Source organism: Grampus griseus (genome assembly GCF_964374135.1).
Source record: "Grampus griseus genome assembly, chromosome: 3".
Classification (NCBI taxonomy): Eukaryota; Metazoa; Chordata; class Mammalia; order Artiodactyla; family Delphinidae; genus Grampus; species Grampus griseus.
This window is the reverse complement of record NC_139019.1, coordinates 100,243,488-100,269,765: the sequence shown is the minus strand read 5'-3', so window position 1 is coordinate 100,269,765 and position 26,278 is coordinate 100,243,488. Positions and strand designations below refer to the sequence as shown.

The 26,278-nt window shown below is 40.8% G+C and overlaps 1 protein-coding gene across 1 annotated transcript in view; it reads right to left on the bottom strand.

The window, feature by feature from the left end:
• SNCAIP (synuclein alpha interacting protein) overlaps positions 1-26,278 on the bottom strand; it is a gene marked incomplete at its 5' end in the record, with an annotated part of 74,417 nt that overhangs the window by 20,024 nt on the left and 28,115 nt on the right. The window contains 4 exons of the mRNA XM_082649939.1: positions 4,479-4,604; positions 12,104-12,217; positions 17,858-18,037; positions 19,698-20,566. Of these exons, the coding sequence (XP_082506065.1) occupies positions 4,479-4,604; positions 12,104-12,217; positions 17,858-18,037; positions 19,698-20,566 (1,289 nt within the window). The remainder of the gene's footprint in view (positions 1-4,478; positions 4,605-12,103; positions 12,218-17,857; positions 18,038-19,697; positions 20,567-26,278) is intronic.

The following is a 26,278-nucleotide window of genomic DNA, read 5'->3' as shown; positions in this document are numbered from 1 at the left end:
GAATGGAACTTTTCCTGTTGTTCCAAAACCAGTCACCAGAGCCCAGAGCGGGACACGGTTGGGTTGAGGAGTACCATCACACACAAAGGACAGCCTCTGGTGAGCTTTCAGTGGTCAGTGTCAGATGCCTCGTTTTGGAGCCTACAACGATGCAGCCAACCAATCCCACTACTATCAATCTCACAACAGCCTCGGAAGGAGACTGGGAAGGGGTGGAGGCTCCTTCTTCCTTAGAGTCCTTTCCTCTAGGAGGTGTGCAGGGCAGCGTCTGTGGTGAGAGGCTTTGTCCCTTTCAGTGGGTGGGCCCTTGAAGTTGGGGATGCCCATAAGAAAAAGAAGGAATTTTGTTTACTTTTTCCTATTTACTTGGGCAGTGCACATGATCTGTTGCTGAACCTACCCAATCAGGAATAAAAAGAACAGGAGAGAATTGTCATGTCAGGGCCCACATTCCCACCACGTGCCATGGCAAGGGTATGTCCCATATATTGAGCAGACGTTGTAGAAGGGAGCTTGCTGTGAGCTTGTTATCACCCAATTAAAAAGGAGAGGGTTCTCGGGTGACTTCCCTGGTGGCGCAGTGGTTAAGAATCTGCCTGCCAATGCAGGGGGCATGGGTTCGATTGCCTGGTCCGGGAAGATCCCACATGCTGCAGAGCAACTAAGGCCGTGCACCACAACTACGGAGTCTGTGCTCTAGAACTCGCAAGCCACAACTACTGAGTCCACGTGCCCCAACTACTGAAGCCCGCACACCTGGAGCCCATGCTCCGCAACAAAAGAAGCCACCACAATGAGAAGCCTGCGCACCACAACGAAGAGTAGCCCCCGCTCGATGCAACTAGAGAAAGCCCGTGCACAGGAACGAAGACCCAATGCAACCAAAAGAATAAATAAATAAAATAAATTAAAAAATTAAAAAGAAAAAAAAGGAGAGGGCTCTTTAGCAACAGGAGGCGGTGGGGTGCAACACAGGTGGAGGGGACTGTATGGCGGAGAAGGGTGTGAGGTCGGGGCCAGATCTCCTGTCTCAGGTATCAGTGGGAAGGCTCTAGAGGACGCTCTGAAGTCCCCACCCACCGTGCCCACCAGAGATTCAGCCTCTGAAGGCTTCCCCAGAGGGCATCAGTGGCCAACCATAGTGAGCTAAAGAAGCAAGACAACTTTCAGGGAGATGCCATGACCTCTGGCAGTAAAGCAAAGAGACAGTTGACTTTTTCTCTCCATACCTCCCCTTTGTCCCCAACACTGGAGCCCAGAAGAGAGAGGGGAATAGGAGCTAAGGTGGTGTGTAAAAAACCAGTCATGCCTCCGTCCCGTACCAAGTCCCTCTCACCCTGAGTCTGATCTGGGTTGGGGAGGAGAATGCTTTGAACCAGAAATAAGACTGAGATTTTTAAACTGGTTTGAAGTAAATTTGTTAATAGTCAAACAAAAGCAAAAAGTTAAGGAATCTGGCCAGGGTACCATTAGTAGAGGGGAGAGAGATTTTATGGAGCACGGTTGACATCGTTAATTTTTTTTTTTTTTTTTTTTTTTTTTTTGTCTGCACCTCGGCTTGTGGGATCTTAGTTCCCTGACCGGGGGCTGAATCCTTGCCCTTGGCAATGAAAGCCCGGAGTCCTAACCATTAGACCGCCGGGGAATTCCCGGACATGGTTAATTTAAAAAAAAATCAAAACTCTCTTGTTTTTATGCTGTGATGACAACAGACCCCACAGAAAGCTGTTACACCCACATTAATCAACTGTCAGAGTCTGCCGTATTTTTTGACGCTATCAAGATCAGTCTGTAGACCTCTGGATTTATTTTAGTAATAGAAAATGTTTTTTCCACAAGAAATACTTGTGATTTTTAAATTCCTAGACTACTTAGACTCAGAAGTCATTAAGGAGCTTCATTTTCCTCTCGGTTTAGGATCACTCACCACAAAAGGTGCTATAAGGCCACTGCCACCCACGTCACAGGGTGTCGCAGAGATCACCTCACCCTGAGCTCTCAGAGACTCAGCATAAACGCACTATTATCGCTCCCCTTGACTCTGGCCTCTGCAGTTATCTTTCCAATGTTTTCCATACTCAGTTCCCCTCTTCACTTCATAAAGGTCCTCGCTCACCCCCTTTTCTACTTTCAATCTCTTTGTACCTATTTTTTTTTTTTATTCTCACACCCAGTGGATAGACCCGCTTCCAAGATTATTCAAGTTTCCACATCCATGGTGTCTAGCGCCAAAAATATCGTTTGTGTTAAGTGGAGAGACGAACACTCTGACAAGACAGACTGCCTCTCCTCACATATTAAGAAGGAAAATAAGTAAGATCTCAAACAGAATTAGTGATATCAGCTGGTTTTCTTTGGGTTGCAGTCATTTACTGGCTGATAAAAACAGTCTACTTCAATACTATTAAATATAGAGTGTTTTGTCACATGGAAAAATGAAGTTTTCAGTCTTCATTTAATTATTTTTCCTCCACAAAAAGTAATGCTACTCCTTTCATCTTTCTGCAGATCCTGGTAAAAATTTAAATTTCTCTCTTTTCTCATCACTCCTTTTACAACTTGGTGTCTTAAATTAGAAGATGCACGCTTCGCCAACAACAGTGGGGAAACTTCCCAGACACTTGAAATATTTCCTATCAGCGTGGCTTTCCACAGAGTGGTTGCATGTGAGGAGACTCTGCAGAGGGCTTTTCGCTGTGACCTCTGCTTTCCGGTTTTATGAATCTCTTGCCTCTTACGTTTACTGCTTTTCCACATTGTTTGAATTCCCTGAGTCCTCTCTACCTTCCCGAGCAAGTTCTCACTTCCCAGTTTTCTCTCTGAGATACAGTCTACCTTGCTCACAGTAGGACCTCAGTAAGTACCCGTTGAGTTTGGAATAAAAGAAACAATACCTAATAAGGCTGAAAAAGAGTGTTGTTTTCTTAGAGTTCTTACATACGCATACTTTGAACTGTATAAATCTGGTGAGGTAAAAGTATTTTCTTTAATCATGGCCTTCAGCCGTACGTTGTCAATCACCCTTTCCTACATCTCAGGCAGATGTGGGAACAAATCCATAGATGTTGGGTCATTTTCAATGATGAGAATGGTGTAACTGGTTGGACTCTGGTAATTATGATTTATGTTCATAAATTAAATTCCAGGTCAAGTCTAAACTCTGTTTCCAATTCAAAGCTTTTCCTCTCCTCACACTGTCACTCTCCCTCCTTCTCTTCAGCTCTCTTCTCTCTTCGTTTTGTCAGTCAGGGCCTTACATTTTCTAGGTAAAAAAGCCTATCCAGTTTAAAAAAAATTTTTTTTAATTGAAGTATAGCTAATTTACAATGCTGTACTAATCTCTGCTGTACGGCAAAGTGACTCAGTTATACACAGAGACATTTTTAATTTAATATTCTTTCCCATTATGGTTTATCACAGGACATTGACTATTTCCCTATGCTATACAGGGGGGTGGGAGAAGGAAGGACTGGGAGTTTGGGATTAGAAGATGTAAACTATTGTATATAATAGATACCCAGTTTTCACATTCACGTGTGCCCCAAGCTTCTGAGGACTCTCGCAGGGCCTCCCACTATGTGCTGTTAGGATGGCGGCACTGGGTGTGGCTCAGCTTTGTGCAGCTCTGCATTCAGCTGTGGGACGAGAGGCCAACCCCTCTTCCTGTAGGAACCCTGTGCTCTCTAAGCAGCTCTCCTGGATGTACCTCCAAGTGGCCTGGGGCAGGGGGAAGGGCATCCCCACCTCCTGTGGCTCTGCTCCCCAACCTCTCTACATCACTGCACACAAAGGACATGGTAATTTTCCCAGGGTATGTTGGGCTAAAAGGATGAGGCCACCGGAGGCTCTTGGGTGGAGCGGCTGGCCAACTGAGGCCCTGCTGAGCCTGCCCACGGGCAGAGGGGACCAGTATCGAGGGCCTCCTGTAATCAGTTCTGGGACTTTTTGAATGCTTTGGGGAAGCTCAGTCCTACTACAAAGAATGGGAGAAGAAAACGACACCACTCTCTCTCCTAAGCCTCCTGCTTGCTACTCTGAGGAATTCTTCTCATTCTTTCTTAAAAATTCGGTCCTGTGTTTCAGACATTTGGGAAGGCGAAGTGTGCTAATGACAGCAGGAAGGGCGCACCCTCCATGTGACGGACTCAGCGATGTCAGTCTGGTAGTGGTTTCCTGCTGTCTTGAGAACATGGGGTACTTCATTGTCCTCAGCATTGGGGTTTTAAGGTAATGCTGCAAGGGCAAGAAGTGTCCCCTTCAACATCCTGTGACACTCCAGGAGAAACCCAGACAGCTACTGATGCCAGTGTTTGTGTGCATTTCTGGAAATACAAACGTATCAGTTTGACTCCTCACGATCCACTATAAGAGGAAAAGCTGATTTAATCCAGACATTCTCCCAGTGAACAAAATTCCCATGTTTTGTTTTATTACTTGATGCACTCATTTCTCTCTCCAGAGCAGCAGGGCCTGTGTACCTGTATGCACCCGAGGTAGCCATGCTGGGAAGCCACATGAACGGCGCTGTTGCCTTCCTGGTCTACTTCATCCAGTGAGATGCCCTGCTCTTGCATGAACTGAAGAAGCCACAGCAGAATCTTTTCCTATTAAACACAAGGACAGGCTGGAATTAATAGACTGTCACGTAGTGAAGTCTAATATAAGGACAGAGGAAAACAGAACTCCAACATGTGAAGCTTAGATATAGCCAAGCTTACCTTACGAGGAGGACATTTCCATTCAGTATGAACTGAAAATTCTTGCATCTCTGACTAAAGTTAATGAAAGAAGAATGCTCTGAGAATTTGAAGAGCAGAAAGTTATCTCAGAAACGCTCTTGTTTTGCTTACTTATTCTACAGGTGGGAAAACTGATTCACAGAAAGTTTGAGTACCTCCTCAGTCACACAGTGAGACAGTCAACGTTGGAACCAGCCCAGTCTTTTGAGTCCAAGGCAATGTTTTTGTTACTTTGTTATATTATCTGGAGGCTTCAAGAATATTATTGTAAAACCTTGGACTATTGAGATACCCAGCTTCTACTTTAAGTTTATCATGCTTCAACCATGCCTTCCTAATCCCATACCGTACAATCAATCAGCTTACAAAAAAGAGGCAACATCTTAAGTTGCTAAGTATAAGATAACCACACTGAAATAAAACTGGGACCCTCTTGATTTTTCTGACCAAATGTTGGTGTTTTTTTTGTTTGTTTGTTTTAACAGATAAATCTTTCTCTTCTTCTATGTTAAAGGAAGGGGACCCAAAGCTTTGAACACAACCTTTCAAAAGCAAAGACACAGAACAGTCAGTGTGTGTTGTCATAATCTGTTTGCATTTTACCCACTGAGTCTTTTGTGGTATTTACATGTTACGTTTGGCCTCAGGAGAAAGCACGGGGATGGGAATTCACTGTTTTAAAATAGAAAAATTAAACATAATGTTAAAAAAATATGAGAGTGGTAAAAACAACAGCATGAAGTTTAGTGGGTGGAATTTGACATTTAAAAAGATGATCATGCGTTTGAAATAGCCTTGAACCTCTCCTTAGCCTTTTAAAGGATTTTCTTTTCCAGTTATTTGCTTGGACTGGTCATGAACTTTTATATTTTCCTGGATTAAATTTGCCTTCACCTTCTGAACATGCCAACTAATCTGCCAAAGGAATGCTGGATAAAAATAGCCAGCTCCTTTCATGTTCCTCCCCTCATGTGGGGAACAGGGCACTGTTTATAAAGGCATCAGTGACATCAGGGAGAGACTGAATATTTGTACCACACCTTTTTTTACACGAGCAAGCAGGGAGTAACCCCTCTAAAGAGCAAGGAGAGAAAATGTAATCAATACCTACAACCGACCAAGAATGCACCCCGGGAAAGCATGGTGAGTGTTAGCTGCAAAAGCAGACAGACCTTGTAGGAAGTGAAACCCTCCACGTCCCTAGAGAATGAGGTGGAGCAAAGCCTGGAGGCTAGGGTTGGGAGGTAGGAGTACGATAAGATAGGCTGATGTGCTTAATCCTCTTCTTCAGAGGCAAACTTGGAGGAAGCTGGGAGTGACATTTGGACCAGAGCAGGTGATGTTTCGAATGCATAAGGTACAACAACTTCCTTTATTTTTCCTAATTAGGTAGGGAAAAAACCGAAATATTTTTATCTGGAGACAGATGATCGAACCATGTGATCTTAACTCCTGAAAAGATCTGGATGAGTGGGTGTACCTCAAGATCAATGACATGACCAACTGGTTAGAAGTCAATGCCTAAGACACAGAAACATCAAGCGGGCAGGTTGCTGGGCCCCTACTGGTGAAAAGGACAGTGCTGCCATCTTCAATGTCATTGTCAAGTTTGTGGTGACCCCCATGATATTAAATGTTAAAAATGCGAAGTGGCAGAGATTTTAGGGAATGATCCAATTCAATTATTTTACAAATCAGAAAACTGAAGAAGACAACTGGATATTCTCTGATACTCTAGCAGCTTCTCTCTTTAGCAGGTAAAGTTCAGAGGAGTTCAAGATACTCAGAAACGTTTTATATGTACCTTCTTGTCAGGCATACTTTCATGTTTTTCAGACTCAATTAAATATTATAGTGGATATGTCTATTCCACATGCATAGAAAATGCCCTTTATTATAATTCAGTGTTTCGAATAACTGAATATAACTGAATAACTTACAGTAATGGAGTTATAGGAAATAGTATACTATTCCTAAGACTAGGAATTTTCCCTTTGTAGAAATCTGGGAAGAATCTAGAGACCTGGACTTTGCAGGGGCTTGATGACCTGGGAGAACAGGGCAAGGTCTGTGTGAGGCAGGAGTTGCCTTGGCCCCTGACTCTCCCAGTCAGGTGCAGTCCATACTGTTATGACAACCTGCCTGCTTTTCTTACGATGTCATGGATAATTCTTTCCTATAATTAAGGCTCTTACCCAATTCAACATGCAAGACTTACATAAAGGAAGAATGTTTATCCTATTGTTCAGAACAAGGCACGTCTTTGCCCAGCCCCTCCAATTCAGTTTTGTGTTCTGCAGTGGACAATTTACTTTAATAAGAAGCTATGCAACTGCCCTGTTCACTGAGAAATCGATGGAAATGACAATCTCCCCTACGATACGGTGCACAGAAGCACTGCTCAAAGGGATGGGCTGGCTGTCCACTTAGGATTTCTGAGAGGGACATGGAGATGGCTAGAATCCCTTGGTTTGGGTAAAAGCATGTTTAGCATCCAGTCTCTGAGAAATGCTTTCTGCTCTGATTCTGGAGAACATTCCAGCAGAGATCCACAGTCCTACAATTTAAACAGTGACTTATTTGACAAATATCTAGTAAGGAGAACAGAACAAATACAGCTATTTTCTCCAACTAAGAAGGCCCTTGTAAATGCATACATGTTATAGATATATATGCAACGATGCCCACCTCTTCTTTTATCTTTTAGACATTCCGCGGGTTCTCTCCTCTGCCCCCCACCAGTGTGTGCGTGGTGTGTATGTGTGTGTATGTGTGTGTGTGTGTGTATCAGGAAGATGTTAAAGGAAGAATGTAACTTCAGATCTTCATTTTCCCATAGGCATTGCTTTCAGAGAACATCCAATGCAGTCCCACGGATGGGCTGGCTCTTCTGTATTATTTCTGTTTTACAGAATGCCTCTGCAACTGACGTTCCACCCAATCACCCACGCACCCACCTACCCATTCAACTTACATCTAACGACTTGAAACCTACTTCATGTACTTGTTTCCTCCTCTTGAGATTTTCTGCTCTTTTGGTGACCTGTTTTAATGTTGTATTTTGCACGTTCTTAAAGGCAATGCAATTTATTTAAAGCGGCAATTAATGCATGTAATTTATGAGATTTGCTGGACAGTCCAATTAAAAATGTAATTGAAAACTATGCCACCGGTTTATTACTGGTATCAATAAAATGTCTACAGTTTTGTTACAGCCATAAGTCCAAAAGGAAGCAGCTTTGTCTGTGATCATAGGTTATCAACTCTAACGTGCCATCAATTATAAGATTCACTCCAGTTTTTGACACGTTCAAATGTAAAAGGATGGCCAGCAATAATCTCATATTGTTATTTACTGTAAGATAAATGTAGAATCTAGAGATAGTAAAATGTGAAAAAAAAATACATCTAAGAATTGATTAAATAGGTTAAGGCCTAAATAATTCTTTGTCCAATTTCTCTGATACTTCACTTATAGTGAAATAAATATATTAAATAATATTTATAAAAATAATAAAGTGGAAGGTATCCAATAACCATAATAGCCAACATTTACCTAGTGTCTAATATGTGCTGGCAGTGGGCAGTGCTTCATGTGGCTTTTCTCATTTGGACCTCAGAGTAACCCTGTACAGAAAGTTCTATTATCTCCATTTTAAAGATGAGGAAACTGAGGTCCAGGGAGACCTTTTCTTTTTTTAAAAAATGTAAACGTATGCAAGGGCTAGGATTTAAACTCAGACTCAGGAGCTAATGTTCTCTGTCTTCTGAATATGAATATCCACCATGGCTCATTGCCCCATGACCCCTGACTCCATAAAGGACACACTCCCTTTCCAACCCTTGGGTCACAGAAATCACATTAACTGTCAGTCTGTGGGTTGTGGAGCTCTGTGTTGGTTAAGCTTTTTCAAAGGTCCTTGGAGAACAGATGAATGCTTGTGCCATTCAAAGATTTTTCAGTTTGCTTTCATCTGCAATCATAACCCTTTCAGTGTTGTTTACTTTTTTCTACCCCATGACAATGAAACAATAAAGTCAACAGAATATTTCCCCTTTTTAAAGTAAACCGTGGAAAAACGATAACACAGCCTGTGGAAGGAGCCCCCTCACCAGCATGCCTATTCATGACCATTCGTAGGAACCGCTGAGCTTTTTCTTTTTTGAAAAAGTGCTTTTTGTTTTTTTTTTGATCTGTATCAGGGCAAACATTTAAAATGGAGAATGAACATAGCGTAGGCAAATGTGCTCTTTCTTGGTAAATGCCTTAATGCTATGATTCCTGTTGTTTCCGTAGCAAAACTCCTTGACCAAAAGTCACATGAAAGATTCAGAAACAAAATGATAAGTCTGATGTTGAAAGTATCAGAGAGCCCACTGAACCAGTGACCAATGCGAAACAGGCCGGAGCCCCCAAGCACCTGAGGGCAAGAGCTTTGCTGGGATCCTGGACGAGACCATCTGAACCTTCATGTTCGAATAAAACCGCCCAAGTTACACAGGCGGTGACTTTGACTTGAGACAATTCTGTCTCAATTGTTTCGCCAGCAAGCATCTCTCTCAAGGGACAGCAAAGCAGGCCCATCCGAGGACGCCCCTGCTCATTCCCTGAGCATCCCTCATGCCTTCACCTTCATGCTCCCCGTGGCCGGTTCTGCTAGGTACAATCAGGGAATGAAATAGCTGCCCCCTCCGAGACCTGGTGTGTCAAGAGGAAGAAAATCAATTCCTATCACCCAAAGATCTACCACTCCAGAAGACCACTAAAAACTGCTGGCTACCCTGTGGTTCTGGAGCCCTTAAAGGTAATTTTAACCAGTAAAAGGACACAAATTGCGAGTCAAATGGAGCTCATTCTTTAAGAATCTATAGGAGGGGCAGAGGGCAACTAAAATAAACCCAGAGAGGAATTTTCCTCTGTACTGTCCTTTCCAAGGGTATTTACTGAAGAAACAAAACCAGAACACACTCAAGTGCCTGCTTGATGTAGAAAAACCTGCATGTGCTGAATCCATTAGAAAACTGTTCAATAACAGTCTTCCTTGTGAAAATATTAGCCTTGTAATGGTTCCAAGTTCAGCATCTCCACAGGTTATCTGTTACATAAGTGGTCGCGGTGGATGTAGGATGGCTGGGCAGAATTTGCAGTCCTAATGGGCTTCTACGTTTTCTACGTAGTTAGGAATGCTCTCCTGAAGGCACTGCTGGAATGCCTTGCTGTACTTGAGGTCATTAAAAATGCTTATCAGCTTGAAATAACAATCTGAAGACTGATACTAACATGAAGCAAATGTTTGACATGGCTCTTCACATAGGTCACTAATTTCCATATTTTCCTCTAGTCCAGCCAAGCAAACTACACTATCACCCAGCCAGTCCCAGGAATGGCACTTTCTTTTGTTCTGTCCCAATAGCTTCAAAATTATGAGAAGCCTGCTGTGAGAGCTGAAGAGAGAAACTGGCACATATAAGCAACACTGCTCAGGACAAAGAAGGCCGGATGCCCAATTATTGACTTAAAGTCTCAGAACAGCAGTGCAATCCTTTCCTCCTTTTCTTTGGCAAGCTCTTCCAAAAGTGCAGTCAGCCTTTTCACTGATATCTGAAATTCCTCTTTAGGCTTTACATAAGCAAGTGAAATCAGGGGTATGAAACAATTACTCAGACAATTTGAGAAGACATAAAATTTTGTTTTATACTGAGAATGATTTATGAAGACTATTGTCTTAATGATTCTTTTGGTCATTTGAAAATACTATTCTCCCCTTTGCCAGTCTAAGCAAAAAAAGGGCATCTTAACAAATCTTATTAATTCTTATGTTTGTTTGTAGAGCACCATGACTGGGGCTCATAAATGCAATACACGAAGAAAACGGAGTCATTATTTCAAAGACATTGGCTTTTACAAATTTTAAATGTTCTTCCTGCTCCTTTCTTCATTCCATGAATTTCATACGAGCTGTGTTAAGACACTCCAAATATCACAACGTATTGTGAGATAAAATTGTAAAAAAGGACTTCTGCAGCTGTATCCGTGCCACTGTAAACAAGCTATACAAATTATCTACACAAATGGAGGAAAACCAGAATCTGGTCCCAAAGCCAAAGGACCTGAGTTGAGATCCAGCCTTTGCTCTTACTAGCCATTAGACCACATGCAAGCCACTTAAGATTTCTTTTTTCATTCTCCTCATCTACAGAATGGGGATAAAAACAACAGAATCCAATAAGGTTGTTTTAAGGCATAAGGCAGATAATGTACACAAAATCCAACGGCATGGTGCTTGGTACATATAGGAAACATTACATATATATTAATTGAAGTTACCATGGCACAAAATAAACTATCACCTAACATGACTCCCCCTGAAGAAAGGCTGTGGTAATATTCTAGGAGTCTATTTTTAAAATTTGAGATTGTCATGCTTGAAAAAGCATAATCTCTTGTTGACAATACCACAATTTACTGCCACTGGGAAAGTGTATGAAGCCAAAGGGATAAGGTTATATGCATGAGAAGCAATTTTCTTTGCCACAAACAAATGTGATTAAATCTATTTTAATACAGTGCTGACTTTATTTATATTTTTTTAAGACGGAGATTGGCATTTTGTGGTTCCAATTTTTTTTAAAAAGATAATTTATACTCACCCTTCTCAAAGGGAGTTAGTGATGATTTTTTACTGCATACACTGGACTGTGATCTGTGTACATCAGTTACTCACACTGGGATTTCCTAATGCAGAAACTGGTTGTAACTGAGACTCATTTAGTTAGTGTGATTGCTTATCTTTAATGGACGGAGACTTCCTCGATTAATGCCATACCAAAGATTTTCTTCTTAATTTTGGTTTCAAGAAAATCTATCATTTTTCCTTTTGACAAAAGTTAAGTTTGTTTATTGTAGGAAATTTGGAAAAAAGTGACAAATATAAGAAAGAAAATAAAAGCCACTTATAATTCTACCCTGAGTGATAATTACTATAAAAACAAGTTGTGACATAGTTTTTTCTAGTTTTATTATCTATTTCTCTTTCTCTCTCTCCAAAATTCAAAGTTGGTACCAAATTACAGGAACAGTTTTGTATCATACATTTTAATTCAATATTATATAATGAATATTTTTCTGTAAAATTCCATCATATGGATGTTGCTTCATCATTTATCCAATATCCTATCTGGAATATTTAGGTTGTTTAAAACATTTCTTTCATATAAAAAATACTGCAATGAATATCACTGCTTATAAATCTTTGAATACATTTTTGATGATTTTTTATGTTTGGATTTTGATGGACTAAAAATTTAAAGAGAGACAGATTACATAGCATGCAAATAGAAGATAATTAAAAATTTCTTCATACCTGGCCGAAGCAACCTGCGTAATGAATAAGGCTTGGAAAATCCTTAGAACAACTCAATTCAGCAATGGCTTCTGTTTCACTCACCATCCAGCGTACGCACTCCAATTGACCATTCTAGATTAAAAAGAAAAAAAAAAGAAATTTAAGGTAATTCAGGTTTGAAAAAATACCTCACAGGTGGTAATTTTACCAAGGGAAAAAAATCACATGAATTTTGGCTTTTATATCTGGCTTAATTCATTTACAATAAATGTATATCACCTATTCTATTTCTGAACAGTAATTTTGACTCTAAATCAACTGCATAATTTTTACTTAATACATTTTCATAATTTCATCAGTTATTTTAAAATCAACTTATTGAGGTATAATTTGCGAACTATGAAATATACTCTTTTTAAAGTACAGTTTCATGAATTTTGACAAATATATTCTCTTGTTAACTACAACTCCAGTCAAGATGTAGAACATTTCCACCGCACGCCCACGTTTCTAGTACTCCTTTGCTCTCATACCCCTCCCCTTTGCCCAGGCGACCACTATGATTCCTATCACAGCAGAATAGAGTATGTACTCTTTTGCATCTGGCTTCTTTCACCCAACATAATCCTTCTGAGATTCACCCAAGCTAGTGCTTGGAGATAGTTTATTCCTTTTTATTGCTGAGAAGTATTCCATTGTATAAATATACCACAATTTGTTTATCCATTAACTCTGCTTTTTCTCTTGATAGGTTAGCATGTTAGGAGTCCAAAATAAAGAAAAGGAAAATAATCCCGTTACACTGGCTCAAATGCTACTTTCACTGAAGCCTTCTCTGATTTCCTGCCCACAGTAGCCCTGTTCTCCTGTGCTCGGATCCCACACTGTGCAAACCAGGAAGGCAGTCGTGACATATGTAACCTAGTGATTAAGACCCAGACTTTGGAATGGATTTAAACCCTTAATCCACCACTTAGTTATGAGACTTTGAACAACTTACCTCATCTCTCTGATACTCAATTTTCTCATCTATGAAATAGCAGGGGTTAGTAGCAGCTACCTCATGGAGTTACTGTAAAGGTCAAATGAGGTGATGCATGTCAGCTTACTAAGCACATAATACGTCACCTTACACTGTATTAGAATGCTCTCTTAGATCCTCACAATAACTCCATAAGACAAATGAGACATTCAACTGCATTCCTGGTTTGCATGGTGTGGGACCTTAGCACAGGAGAAAAGAACTACTGTGGGCATGAAGTCAGGGAAGCCTATTCTAAAAACAAGACAGGGCGGGTAATCTGCTCATTCTTCATTTACTCCTATTTGGATAATGGAATTTCAAGTAGTCAACTTCCGTCCATTCACCCGCAGAATAGTTCTCTCTGATTGGGGCATCTAGCATGATCAGGTGTGTGCTGAATAGCTTCCAGGTGCCCCATTCAGATCTATCTCCTCCTGTTTCTGCCCTCCTTTCTGCCCAGGGAGGCTGATCTGTATGTGTTGGCTCCCTTGCCCCCTGGCTTCTGACTGGGTTTGGCTAATGGAAAGCAGTAACAGGAGACCAGGAAAAGAGAGTGAGTTTGAGGTCCCCCTTGTTCTCAACTCCCCCTCTATGGAGGTGCCACTGGTCGGCTGAGTCCTGCCACCAGTCAAAGGTCAAAAGTCAGCAGTTCTACTCAACCCTCTCTATCTCAAGGTCCTTCCCCTGCCCTTTCAGGCTCTGGGTTGGTAACTGTGCTCTGGTTGTTACTGACCCCAATATACTGCACTTTCCTTCACGGGCTCCCTACACCCTATCCACCCACCCTCCTTTTGTATATAAAAATTCATTACAGACTTTCCTTAAATTACACAATTTGAGCATGCAGTGTTTCTTAGGAGAATTTAAAAAACCCCACTGACACAACGTGCTTCATTCCCTCTGAATAAAGAAAGGTGTAGGAACCATACTGAGCGTCTATGAGGCAAGACAATTTACATCAATGGATATTTACACAGAACACAAAAATATGAGGCAATAGTTCTGATTTTAGTAATTTGAGTCTTCTCTCTCTTTCTTTCTCTCTCTCTCTTTTTTGGTCAGTCTAACTAAAGGCTTGCTAATTTTTAAAAATCTTTTTATGAGACCAAATTTAGTTTTGCTGATTTTCTCTATTATTTTTCTATTCTCTACTTCATTTATTTTTGCTTGAAAAAATTTTAATTTTCTTCCTTCTGCTTGCTTTGAATTTAGTTTGCTTTATTTTTCTAGTTTCTTGAGGTAGATTAGGCCAATAATTTGAGATCTTCCTCCTCCTCCTCGTCCTCTTCCTTCTTTTTTTAATTTATTTTTTAATTTAATTTTTATTTTTTTTGCAGTACGCGGGCCTCTCACTGCTGTGGCCTCTCCTGTTGTGGAGCACAGGCTCCGGACGCGCAGGCTCAGCGGCCATGGCTCACAGGCCCAGCCGCTCCGCGGCATGCGGGATCCTCCCGGACTGGGGCACGAACCCGTGTCCCCTGCATCGTCAGGCGGACTCTCAACCACTGTGCCACCAGGGAAGCCCCTCCTCCTTCTTTTTTAAACATATGCATTTACAACTATAAATTTCTCTCTAAGCATTGCTTTAGCTGCATGCTTAAATGTTGGTATGTTGCATGTTCATTCATCTCTAAATATCTTACAATTTCTGTTGTAATTTCTCTTTTGATACAATTATTATTTTGAGGTGTAATTCTATATACTTGTGAATATCTTAAATTCCCTTCTGTTATTAATACCTAACTGTATTTCTTTATGGTGGAAGGACATACTTTGTATGATTTTAATCCTTTTAAATTTATTGAGATCTGTCTTATGACCTAACATATGGTCTATCATGGAGACTATTTCATGTGCACTTGAGAAAAATGCATATTCTGCTGCTGTTGGGGAGAATGTTCTGTTAGATGTGTGTTAGGTTTAGTTACTCAAGGAAATGTTTAACCAAATAAAAAGTTGCTAGAGAGGGAAAAGGAAATACTATATCACTACTATGAGTTTGAAAGCAGTATCACTTGCCATTATTAGAAATACCAAGAAAACAAAAAATGTTAGTAGATTCTACTGGGAGATTTTTGCCTGCTGAAGTCCCTGAGCCTTGGGTCACTCACTGTATGTTAAAAAGGAATATCAGTAGGTTATATGTTTTCTCACCAGACCAGCATTTTGTCTTTGGGCTTACTCAGAAATAAAAAGAGAATCAAGGTTATTTCATTCCAAATCCGTTTAGATTCTAAAGTAATTTCTTGTGCTGGCTCCATTTTAGAAAACAGACTGTTCTCACCTTTTAGAAATCTTTCTTTACAATTATTTTGCTTAACTGTTGCCAAAGGGCACTTAATAATGCCTGTTGAACTCCCACAGTATCTAGTGTTGGGTCCCCAGAAAGCACTCAATAAAGTCTGCATGTAGCTGGCAAGAACTTATGATGTTCCATATTTAAGGAGTTTAACAGTGTGGGGAGATGTTCTTAAGCCTTGGTATGACTTCAGAGCCCCTTTTCTAATGTAATCTTTTTATTTGATACCTTGTCTCTGACTCTGCTTCCTGTCAGCCAACACATATTATCTGAGCAACTTCTGCCCATTTGTACCAAGTTTGTTTTCTTTAATGACAGCAGGGTTCTCAGAACTGTGCTTAAGGAGGTGAAATACCACCAGTTAGTTACTAGTGTTCAAAACAGGGTCCTAAAATGGAAGAATGATGACTTCTTAGCACTCCCTCAATTTCATCAATGTCCATCACAATACACTAATGGACTGAGGCAGGACATGTGTCAGGACAGATGGCCAAAGAGGGTGGCATATATTATAAAATATTTGTATTTACTGCTTTTGTAAATTCTAGACTAAACAAAGGAGTAAAAGAATACTTCCAGTTCTCAGATCATTGTCCAGAAGTAAAGTATGAAAAGCCTGAGACCGCAAAACTCTAAGAGCTTTTGAGTCCTGTGGGCTTGATGTATGTTCTTCATCGAAGCAAAAAAAATTTTATCGTTTAGGTTTGCATGCTGATTGTATGATGGGGATCCTATGTTGACTGGAGCAGTTTAAGAATGAATTAACACTTAATATGGATACCATAGAAGGAGTTTACCCAGGGTTGGCTTAATGACCACTAAATTTCTTATGTACTTTCCTACTCTGAAGATCCTTACCCTATCAGAACAAGCACTTGGGCATATAAATTAACAAAAACACTTCATCCAACTATGTAGTTAGAATACATTCAAAATGCACCATTAATCAGGAAAACTAATGAGAACTGTATTTTATAAATACTAAAACGGCAAGGCGAATGTCAACAATCACTGTCATTGCAAGAATATTTTAGTCATAACTGACACATGCCCACTGATTACCAAACCCAACTCCTGCCTTCCTACAGGATTCCGACATGGGACTAGATCCTGAATTCGCCATCCTGCACTTGTATGACTGATAATTTACCTGCCTTCTCCACCAGGCTATCAGTTCCTTAAGAAAAGGGACTATGTCTCATTTAAATTTGTTTTGCCAGCAGCTTAACACAGTACCTGGTGGACTTGTACACATTGCTGAACTCCACCATGCTTGACTTTGACTTCACATGTCATTTCTCTTTCTTCTTGATAGCTGCCTGCAGTTCACCTCTTAATCTGACATAGCATCATTTACAACTAAAGGAAAATGATATTCGCTGGGGTCATGGATTTCTTATTTGATCAAAAAAGCTAATCACTGAGTAACATTAAATAAAACAGAAAACAACTGTTTCATCTTTGCTGAATGATAAATAAATGGAAGACACAAAAATTCAGATTTGCACAAGAGGTATACTGGGGAAGGAAACTGCTTGTTTTTCAAATATAACACGTTCTTCAGGGAATTCACAAGCAGACTTCTTTAACTAGCAAGTTCCCCTAGTAAATTTCAGTATAATTCCATTTATAAAAATTATGACTATTCAGCTTTTAGAAGACGTAACTATTAAGTAAAGTAAAGTACATATGCAGAAGCACAAGATATATGTATTTCCCCAAACTTCACTTCTGGCTTATTAATAAATGTGACTGAATTCCACATTTATTTACCAAAGATCTTAAAAGTAATTTTAGTTTAATAGTTAACCTTCTAGTGATGTGTTATATTTTACAGAGGCACTCGCTGCAGTGCTATAAAAGACCATGTTTTCCTGTACCACAGTTTCTAGGTTTTAACTCTATCCCAGTCGGCATTAATATGTGGAGTTTTTGACAGATAACATACCGTACTCTGCAAGAGCCAAACGCAAACTTGGCACTGATATTCTAAACAACTCCTGATACTGCAGACGTTTAAACTTGAGATGTAAGTAATCCATTAGAAGTCCACTTTATTGTCTGAAATACTTCTGAGTGCTAGCATCCTTTATAATACACCTTTTCCTCATTCGTCTTGCTCATTATACTCACATTAGGAAAAAATGAAACAGTCTCACACAGATCCAGGGGTGGTTAAGAATAACAGAAATTCTCAGAACGGCAACAGATCATTTTCCTTTCTCTTTATTAGCTGATTTGAAGCTTACCCTAAATTGGAATATAGTCTCGAAATCTCAAAGCAGCTAGTGACTGAAATGATTAACCTTTTAAGTACAATAGGTTCCTTCGCTGTTTGCTTGGTATATCACTCTTCTCTCCCACCATTCTAACACTGAAACTTACTAGGAATCTTCAAAGACAGAAACCCAACTTTTAGCTGTGGAGGGCCCGGCCCCCAACCAGTCACCTTGATGGCCAGGCCCGCTGGAGTCAACTTCTCCACATTTCGCTCGTTGAGGCAATCTTCTCCCATCAAAGACGTGAGATGCTGCAGACATTCTGCATGTCCCTGCGCTGCGGCAATGTGTAAGAGATTGTTTCCGCTTTCATCGTGAATTTTGTCTAGATTGTCGGCAGCTAGGTGTGGCTGAACACAGAGTGAGAGGAGAAAACTTAAGTCAATAAATCACAAGGAGATGCTATGGAGGTTTTGCTCTGGGCACTGGGAAGAAGAGATGAGCTTCCAGAAGCTCTGGTGGCAGCCATGGGGCTCTAATAAGTCAGAACTCCTTGCGATTAATTCTAATGATTTTCAATGACATTTTTGTTATACTGCACTTTAGAACATGAATGCTCAAGTGACTTATCTTCATGGGAGACATCTGACAGACAGGAGTCAGTAAGTCTGTAGCGGTTCCAAGCTGGCTTTCTAACAACTGCGATGACACTGAACGGTAACTGGCAGCTTCCCTGTCTGTCTCCTCTACTCCTGCTAAGTTCTGAGGGCCAGGCTGTGTTTTATTCCCTGTTGTAGGTTCGTTAAATGAATGAACTACCTGTCTTAACCATCTGCATTGCCTTGAACTGTGGAGAGCTGGCTTTGACGGCAAGCTACGTGACGAGTGCCGCAGACAATGCTCCCACGGGTACCTCTAGACACTTTCATCCCTAAACAAACTCCTGGGGCATCTGGAGGCTACCTGGCCTTTGGTTCCTTCACCTCTAGTGAAGTTCAGTCCCCTGAGTATAAACTCGTTGATAAAGACTGGGTAAAACAGAGAGGTCTTATCACTTGGGAAACATGAAAACACGGGAAAGACAAAAGAAAGGAATGAACCAAGGAGAAATAGAGAGGAAGAGCCAGGAGAAGTGGAAAAGACATCTTCAGGAGATGAAAAACATATTACCTTACTTTGTAAAACTGTTCAATCATATCATCCTATTATAACACTAAGATGTGTGATAACAGACCAAGCGCATTGTACTTATCTACTCACGGCTCTACCCTAAGTAGAATCACACTGCCAGGATGTGATGATTTTCTTGAATGAGACTTTAATTAACACCACAGTGTCAGCTCAGGCTTACTACTGTTTGATCCAAGTCTGGAAGCCAGGAAAGAACAACGTAGGCAGATGGAATGTGACTGCAGTTTAGTTTTCTCTGAGCCTAAGCAGAACAGACTTTTCTTACATCATATAACTCTGTGTCTAGAGTCTTTGGAAAAGCTTCTTCATTCTCCCTAGACATGCAGACCTGGAACTAAAAAAAAACTCCATGTGGGTCAGAGGGCAGTCAAGCTCTAGGGTAAGTTTCTATCTGCAAATGCTTTCAAACATCCTGGTCCAAGTCTTCTGAATAATGATCAGGATAAAACAGAAGACCCTCTGTTCATGTATCTGGCAGGTCCCCCATCAGCAAGGAACTGACATCCCCACAAATAACTGAGTGAGAGCATTGGGAACCATTTGAAAAGCAAAAAAGAAAGACATTAAGATTCATATGAAAGAAAGTGCTGGGCTTTTTTCGTTTTGTTTTTGTTTTAGACTCTGTGTCCTTATTCCAGTTGAATTCAGGCAAAGTTCAAGTGAAATAACACTCCCCTCTATAGCCAATTGTTTTTCCTTGTGCTAACCACCTAACTTATAATTTTAAAACTCAAAAGTCACAGCTCCCAACCAAAGCCACAAGTAGAGATGGAACAAAACTTAGAACAAAACCATCATCGTTCTGTAACTAATGAATGGAGCTGATAAAACTGGAGTCTCTAGATTGTTATTGTGTATACGGAATTAATCCATACTTACCAGGAGAGATATTTGCCCTTCTTTAACGATGTTCAGGATGCTTTTTACTTTTTTCAGGTACTCACTCCTTTCTTCTGGGCCTTGGGAGCTGGTCCAGTTCATGCCACCGACCTGCTCCTCTAGTTTGGGGTCTGGTGCTGAGGACTGCAGATGGAAGGCCCTGAGCTGGCAGTCTGGCATGGCCTTGTCAACTTTCCGACCATGAGGCTCACTAAAGGTCTTATTTGGGAAGTCCTTACTCTGGTTTTCAGGCTCATATGCAGAGCCACATTTAACCAGAGGAGGAGAACTCTCGGATTCTTCAGTGGAGAGCTTCTGCTGGTCACGGACGACAGAGGATGTTTTTCTCAAGTGAGGGCTTTTCACAGGAGAGAGAACACAAAATGGTGTCATGTTGGACAGTGAGTTCTCAGCATTTCCTGTAGAACAGGCTTTGCTAGAAAGGCCATTGATGCTTGTGCATAAACCCAAAATTCTTTTTTCTGAAGTCACCTTGGCAAAAGAGGCAAGCTGTTGACTGGACTTAATGTAAGGCACATCCAGAATCTCATCCATGTCGAGGTCATAATGCTCCAGTTCGCCCAGCAAGGGGCTGGGCTCCGTGCTCTTACTTGGAGGGCTGCTCTCTCCATCTCTGGGGCTGAGCTCCTCAGGTTGGGGGCCTGGGTCAGAATCACCCCCTTTCTGGTACTCTGCCTTCTGGTTCTTTTGGTCATCACTTTCATTGTTCTCCAGAGTCTCTGGCTGATGTTTCAGTGGGGACACTCGCTTCACTGGGCGGAACTTACTGTATACGTCGGCGATTCCCGTGGGCTTCTGTGTGTTTGTAATAAGAGTTGAGACACTGCAATTCCAGCTAGAGCTAGAAACTGTTTTAAGATAAATGAAAAGAGGGAACTATTAAAAACTCTTTTAAAATAAATTAAAATAGGGGACTATCTGAAACACTGAAAATAGCGTGGCCATGCAGGCAGACATGGTCCACTCAAGTAATGCTCAAAGGAAGCCCGGGACAAATTAAGGACGAAGCTCAAAGGGGACGAATTAAGAGAGAACGCATATCATAAAACAAACGGTTCATACTTACCATTGAAAAGCAGTCAGTGATAAAAGAAAGTTATGACATATTGGCTCAAAATTATTCAAGTAGTAATAATAGTGAAGGCAGACAGCTAAAGAAAACAAACCCAGACAGACACTCAGGTTTATTCCCTGGGCGGTGGCACCTCCTTGATAGTATTTTGATACTTGCCATCACCCTGAAAAAAAGAATTGGAGGACAGGATCCTTTGTGTTAAACGAACTTCCAAACTAATCCAGGGAGAGAAGGGATGTACGCGCATATGTGCACACGTGCACGGGTATACTCTGAAAGCTTATGACGACGTCTCAGAGAAAGAAGGGATGAATGGCTTAATACTGGGCAAACTTAAACTCATACCTATTGGGTGATTCCCTAGGTGATTTGTTAGGTGGATTAGGGAAAGAACAGGAAGGAATGAAGTGGTCAGGACTGACTGGACCATGGGACATAAGCCATGGTTGAGTTCATCCCACCACAGGCTGAGTATTCCAGTCAACCATCACTCACGGGCATTTGACAGTACCTTCTGGCATATGACACAGCAACATAACGCACCAGCTTCACACGGGAACGTGCTCTTTAAGAGTCACTGCTGCCCTTGGTCATTTGGAAAGAGGAGAAGGAAGGTGCAAAGGGAGGGTGAAGTAGGCAGACTATTTGTTTTTCTTCTCATTTCTTGCAAAGTTTAGATGAAGACTGTATAGTCTGCGTCCGAGTGCCTGGCTGAGACGGAGTGTAACGGGAGGTGAAAGGTAAGCACCACCTCCTCCTGCAGTGCGGCGGCCTCATGTGACCGGCTGCCCCTTCCTCCCTCAGCCTCGATGACACCACCTCCTCTCTGGGACACTCCCTTGACTGCGAAGATGACCCCGCACTCTTGGTAGCTTGCAGCCCACCAGTTTACAGATTCCTACTCCCTTCCCACTGAGGTTACATCATCCCCGATCAAAGGGGTGAGGTTTCAGGACATGCCCTCTAACTAGGCATCTCCCATCGCTCTCTCCTCTTCTGCAACAACAGCAGGTGGGAAGTATTTAACCCCAAAGCATGTGTTTGTGTCTGTTCTTTGCTATGGAGCACAACCAAAAAGTAAAGGAGCTAAGACGAGGGTGTACTCAGGTCTGTAACTTCTGCAACAGTCCCTGGCTACCATTGATTCTTGGGGTGAAAGCAGGATATAAATTATGAAAAGTTCCCCAAATTTAGACCCTTGGTCATTCTTCATCCTACTGCTATGTGTTCCAAAAGGATTCATATAAGTTCTGGAACCAAAATAAGGAGGTGAGAGTGAGTGTTCTAAGCCTAAATGCTATGTACCTATTTATTGGTGGGTGAGTTCTTTACTCCAAATGGCCCACAATTTTGCTTGTGGTTTCAGAGGGTCTGCACGAAGCGGTCCTTCTCTGAGGACTTTTGGGAATCTAAGAGAATACTCTGAGCTGTGGAGGGAGGCCTGGATTCTGTCCAGTAAGAAACAGGTGTTAACAGAGAATGTTCCAGAAGGGAAGGAAGGTGTCTAGATGCTCTTAAGCTGCTGCTTCTCTTGCCTTCTGCTGGCTCTGGTTCTCAGTTGTATACAGTACTTGGCACAGAGCAGACAATTAACAAGTGCTAGTATTTGAATTTGAATCTCACTTTGTCCAACGCATTACATTTCTTTTTAAAGGCCCAAAGAGTATCCTTCTCAGGGATTTACGGCTTAATTTCACAGGGGACAAAAGTCCTGTTAATAAACTCAGAGGAGTGGTAATCACCAATGAGAGCTAGATTTTCTAGTTATTTATGAAATGTAAATAGGCAAAGGCAAAGACTAATTCCTGTTGTTCCATTATAAATTTAAAAGTCTTTCTATCCTTTATATATCCCTTTCTCCCTCAAAATGTAAAGCTAAAAAACATTAAGGCCTGCCAGAAATTTCTGCCAAGTCTTTCTCTCTTCCTTTCAAGAATATATGGTTACTTACTTATTTAAACCAACAGAAAAATAGTGGACACAGAGTTTACAAATGTAAATATGCCTTAAATTTTATCCATCAATTTTCTGAAAACCTTAAAATAGAGTAGGAAAAAAATATATATTATTTCTTAACATTTCTGAGATACATATATATTATTAGGGATAGTATTTGCTGGTATTTTCCAATTACCTTCATTTTTTGGAAACTTCTTGATAATGTGCATCTCAGAATGCAATAAAAAATTTTAAAGCCACATAACTTAGTGGGCCAATACAACGAGAGCATTGTATCAATATATTTATGTATCGTATAAGGTCGTGGGTTCAAAGGGCTACTCTTTTATGTTGGCTTTATTTACATGTGAAATTTTTTCCAAGTGATACAGGGAAATGGATACCATATGTTTCCCAGCTGTTTTGTTCTGACAGGAGCCATTAAGAATGCTCTATGGAAATGAATTCTGTCTGAGTCTTATGAAAACACTTCTTTCCACAGAAGAGCCTAGAAACTGAAGAAGGGGCATCAACATTAGGCTGGTTGTCCTCCTTATTCAAACTTATCACTCTTTTTTAGGCTGAGAGGGAAATCTGTGCTTTCCAGTCTGTGTCTTGACTACCTGGAAAAAAATCCCAGTTATGAAAAGTGGATTAGATAACAGTTTTTTGTGAGAATGCTCTAATTTATTACTATATCATATACCTGTCTGAGGAGAAGGACAATTTTATATATATATATATATATATATATATATATATATATATATATATATATATATATATATATATATATATATATATATATATATATAAGATAAAACGCAATTAGTTTATTTCTCCTAAGCTGGGAAAATGGGTATTTTAAGTACAACACAAGTAAAAGGGTCCTTAATGACAGGCAAGATTTTCACTTCCGATTCTGTAAGTCTACCAAAAATTCCACTTATACTGTTGTTCTACCCTGACCCCATGAAACACTTCTTATAATGCATGGAAACAAAGATCAGACTAACTAGGGCTTATAGGAAGATTTTGAGGCTCAAGTTGTTTCCTGGAAATCATGAATAAATACTTCACATGTTAAACTTTAAATCCCAGAAAATTTTATCGATTATTTTATGAGATCTTGACAAGCTCTGTGAGAAGAGTCTGTGTCTAATTTACCTCTCTATCCGTCAAAGCACCCAGCAAATTGCTTTACATGAGTAGGTTCTCAGTGACTTTTTTGGGTGAGTGGATTCATTTTTAACATCTTATGAACATAAACATGCCCAATATACCTTAAACCTGTCTACCTGATTATGGCACAAAGTTTCTAAAATGGTCAGTAGGTAAATGGCAATGCATTCGAGGCTGATTTGTAGACCACAGTTCCCTCTTCCAATCTAACTGGCATTTGGAATGTCTCTGATCTCCAGCAGGGTATTTCCAGTTGCCTGCTGACCATCCACAGGTCACCATTTATTCAACAAGCATTTAATGTGAGCCTGGGATGTGCACGTTATGTGTAACAGGTAGCATGCTCTGATCCAGGGGTCTTATCACCCCTACCCTCACCTGCTTCTTGCCTTCCCCCTCCTCATCCAAAACACACACACACACACATATGCGCACACACACACACGCATATGCACACACACGCTCTACTCTGTCTTCCTTAAACGTATTCCTCATATACCTGGCCTGAATCACATGACCATGTATGCAGCCTCCCAAGCAATCCATCTCCAAGGCATCCCTGCCCCTCATCCCTTAGGTACCAACTCCTACGTAGCCTGATCCTAAATCCTTCTTTAATCTGGTCCCTCTATTCATCTTATTATACTGACTAGACCCTTCCACAGTCCCTGCAGGGTTTCTTTTCTTCTTTGGTTTCCCTTTTGATCCTGAGTCATCCCCTCTTCAGATAAGTCTGATTTTGTCACTTCTTAGTTCAAAAACCTTGAAGAGGCCTTGTACTGCCTAAAACAATATTTCCCCCTATGTGGGACACATACCCCTGCAGTATCTAAGGTGGTGCACAGGAACCATAAATCCCCCTGACTCAGAGAGTAAGCAAGCTATATACCGTTCAACTCTTTCTTCCTCTTAATTAATTTAAGGACTCTCAGTTTGGTGCTACAGTGACTTTAACTACTCTCCCAAACTTACAAACTCCCTTCAGAATAATGAAACTGTGGGCCTTTAGCTCAGAGACTTTCATAAGCAAAGAGTTAGCAGAAATGCTTTATTTTCATCACATTCATTTTAACGATGTCCTTGAATTTACTGCAAGTGACATTGATTTTTTACTTACAACACTGACATAAAGTTTCTTCCAAAAACAAATATGCTTAAAAGTAAATGGTTTTAGAAAAATAAGTTAAAAATAATAGTACAAGTGGTTTACAGGTCAAACAAAAATAAGAGAGGTTGTGGAAATAATACTTAAACAACTAAGCTTTGGGAAACCCTGACTTTCAGGATAGTAGCTAAACTCTTTATCATGGTAGCTATCAGCTCTTTTATTTATTTTCTAATTTATCTTCTCATCTCAGCACCACCATTCCCACGTCACTAATTTTTCTCTGCATTTCCATCGCTAAACTCACCCGCTTCTGGGTACCCCAGGTCCTTCCTTCTCTTCTCCTGCCTTTGGGCAAGTTCGCCCTCTCCTACAACACCTTTGCTGCCTTCTCTGCCTGAGATGGAAGCTCATCTGCCAGGATTCCCCTCAGGTGTTCCTCCTTGGTGCATATCCTCTGACTTTCCCAGGGAATCGTTGTCCTTTGCTTCTCAGTGTCCTGAGATACATCTGCCCATACCTAGAGTCACGCATTTATAAAGTTCTGTTTCAACAATTCACTCATGCATCTGTCTCACCTTCTCTCTTGAGAGTCCCTCAAGAGCAAAGATGGCTCGTGAACCTCCTTGTGTTTATAACCAGCCCTCTGTCTAGCACAGCATCTCACAGATATTGGGGCTCAAGGGCTAAACCTTTTAAAGAATAAATGAATGAAGGGGGAGGGAGGGAGCAAGAGGGGGGAAGAAGGAACAAAGGAATATGCTAGACCAAAGATGCAATGTATACTAAATACATATGAGTCTTGTCACAATGAGTCACTCTCGCCACATTTTGGACACACTGAGTGTGTTGAATATTTCAAAGACAGTCTTGGTAAAGCTATTGAAGATGTGCTGCATATTAAAGTATTTTCATGTATTTCCTAAGTTCTAAGCCAAAACTTCTTCATCTGTAAAATAAAGGGGTTAGACACATGATTGCTAAGACCTGACCCACCTCTAAATTTCTATGACTGTATGGAATGTCTACAAATAACAGGGCTCTTTATTCTGAATGACTCACTATGAAACACTATAATTCTTCTGGATCCATGTATTTCAACAGATCCTCACAAATTTATAATTATGAGGCTAAGCTGATTGCTGACACAGAACAACTCTTTGGCTCTTGGGACTGATACATTAGTATTTTCTTAGGAAGATAATGTACAGTTTGCTATTGCAACGGTGGATCCAATTTTCAAGACCGAACGTCAGTGCT